Source organism: Nestor notabilis, unplaced genomic scaffold, assembly GCF_000696875.1.
Source record: "Nestor notabilis isolate BGI_N333 unplaced genomic scaffold, ASM69687v1 scaffold17181, whole genome shotgun sequence".
NCBI lineage: Eukaryota > Metazoa > Chordata > Aves > Psittaciformes > Psittacidae > Nestor > Nestor notabilis.
Genome location: NW_009915321.1, coordinates 40,832 through 42,217, shown reverse-complemented (window position 1 = coordinate 42,217; position 1,386 = coordinate 40,832). Strand labels below are relative to the sequence as shown.

The following is a 1,386-nucleotide window of genomic DNA, read 5'->3' as shown; positions in this document are numbered from 1 at the left end:
GGGGGGGGATTGTTTGTTTGTTTTCCAAGGCAATGTTTAACTCAACACATTTTTTTCTACCTCTGTGCAGATTCCTGCTACAAAAGAAATTTTCGTGTGTTCATAAAGTTCAAAGTGAAACTTGGGGTCTTCAAGGGCAACATTTATTAGCACTAGACTGGGCTCACAGTTGTGGCACACTTGTGAGACTACCATGTTTTAGTGTAACTCCAGATCTGTATCCTATGTAGCTCCTTAAAGGGTTGAATCTATGCATGTCACCTTGTATTTAAAAGTATTTTTAATAATCTTCTCCTGATACAAGGTGTGAGATGCTATCTCTTTTACAATAAGTGAAAGCAGACTGAGTCCTAGTTGTTAAAGCTGTGTCTGATAAATGTTTTACAAGCTGTGGGTCAAACTAACTTTTTGCTTTTCCTTGCGTTCTCCTCAAAATAGTGAGGAAGTCTGGAAGGTGGTGAATGGGTATTGCTCTTTTGCAGAGTATGAGGCCAACCTGGAGGATAAGATTACAGGAGAAACATCAGGCTATTTTCAGAGACTGCTGGTGGTCCTGCTGCAGGTCAGTATCTGTTTGTATATGGGCATGTGTGTATGAGTTTCACTTCTGTTTTCCTGTCTGATGTACACTTGTCACTTTCTGCTTATTAAGCTGGGATTCTAGATAGACCTGGTGATAGGCAGGGTTTGTTCTGAAACTGGGTCACTTCTGACTTGCAGGGTCAGTCTTAAGCTCTGTTATGGGTCATTTCCACATCTACTGAATTGAGAAACTTCTGTATTGCTCACAGGTATAGCAGAATGCCTGCTACGTTGGGTTTTGAAAGCAATAGGAGAAGAGAACATTTATTTGCTGAAGACACATATAAGCAGAAATGAAAAATAAGGCGATTTTGGAGAAGATGCATTAGGGGCTGACTTCTCACAGTTCCTCTTAAATGATGTCGTGGTTTAAGTATAACAGATAAGTTATTTTTTGATTCAACTTTTGATTCTCTAACAAGTTTTAAAAATTCTCTTTAGGCAAATAGAGATCCCGATGGTGGCGTCAATGAGAGTCTTGTTGAGCAGGATGCTCAGGTGGGTGAATGCCTTGGGCTTGGGGGCATTTCTACAAGTTACCTTGCAAAGAGAATACAGATCTAGAATTCAAATGTGAGAAAGAAATTGTTAAGGTTCTCTGTGTGTGCTTCTTAATATGTATTCCTTTGCTTTTATAAATTCTGGACAAACAAGTGTCAAAACCTAAAACATTGGGATCAAGATTTTTGGCACTTTGATCTTACCGTGCAAAGTGTGTCTTGTTTTGCTGGAAAACTCAGAAATGTGAATGGTTCATTCCTTAATAGCTGGCTTGAATTTCTCTCTGAATTCAATCCTTATGTA

General features: G+C 39.0%; 1 protein-coding gene across 1 annotated transcript in view; it reads left to right on the top strand.

Annotated features, from left to right (window-relative positions):
• Nucleotides 1-1,386, top strand: part of ANXA5 (annexin A5) — a gene marked incomplete at its 5' end in the record, with an annotated part of 14,338 nt that overhangs the window by 5,097 nt on the left and 7,855 nt on the right. Inside the window, 2 exons of the mRNA XM_010024087.1 lie at nt 483-562; nt 1,024-1,080. Of these exons, the coding sequence (XP_010022389.1) occupies nt 483-562; nt 1,024-1,080 (137 nt within the window). The remainder of the gene's footprint in view (nt 1-482; nt 563-1,023; nt 1,081-1,386) is intronic.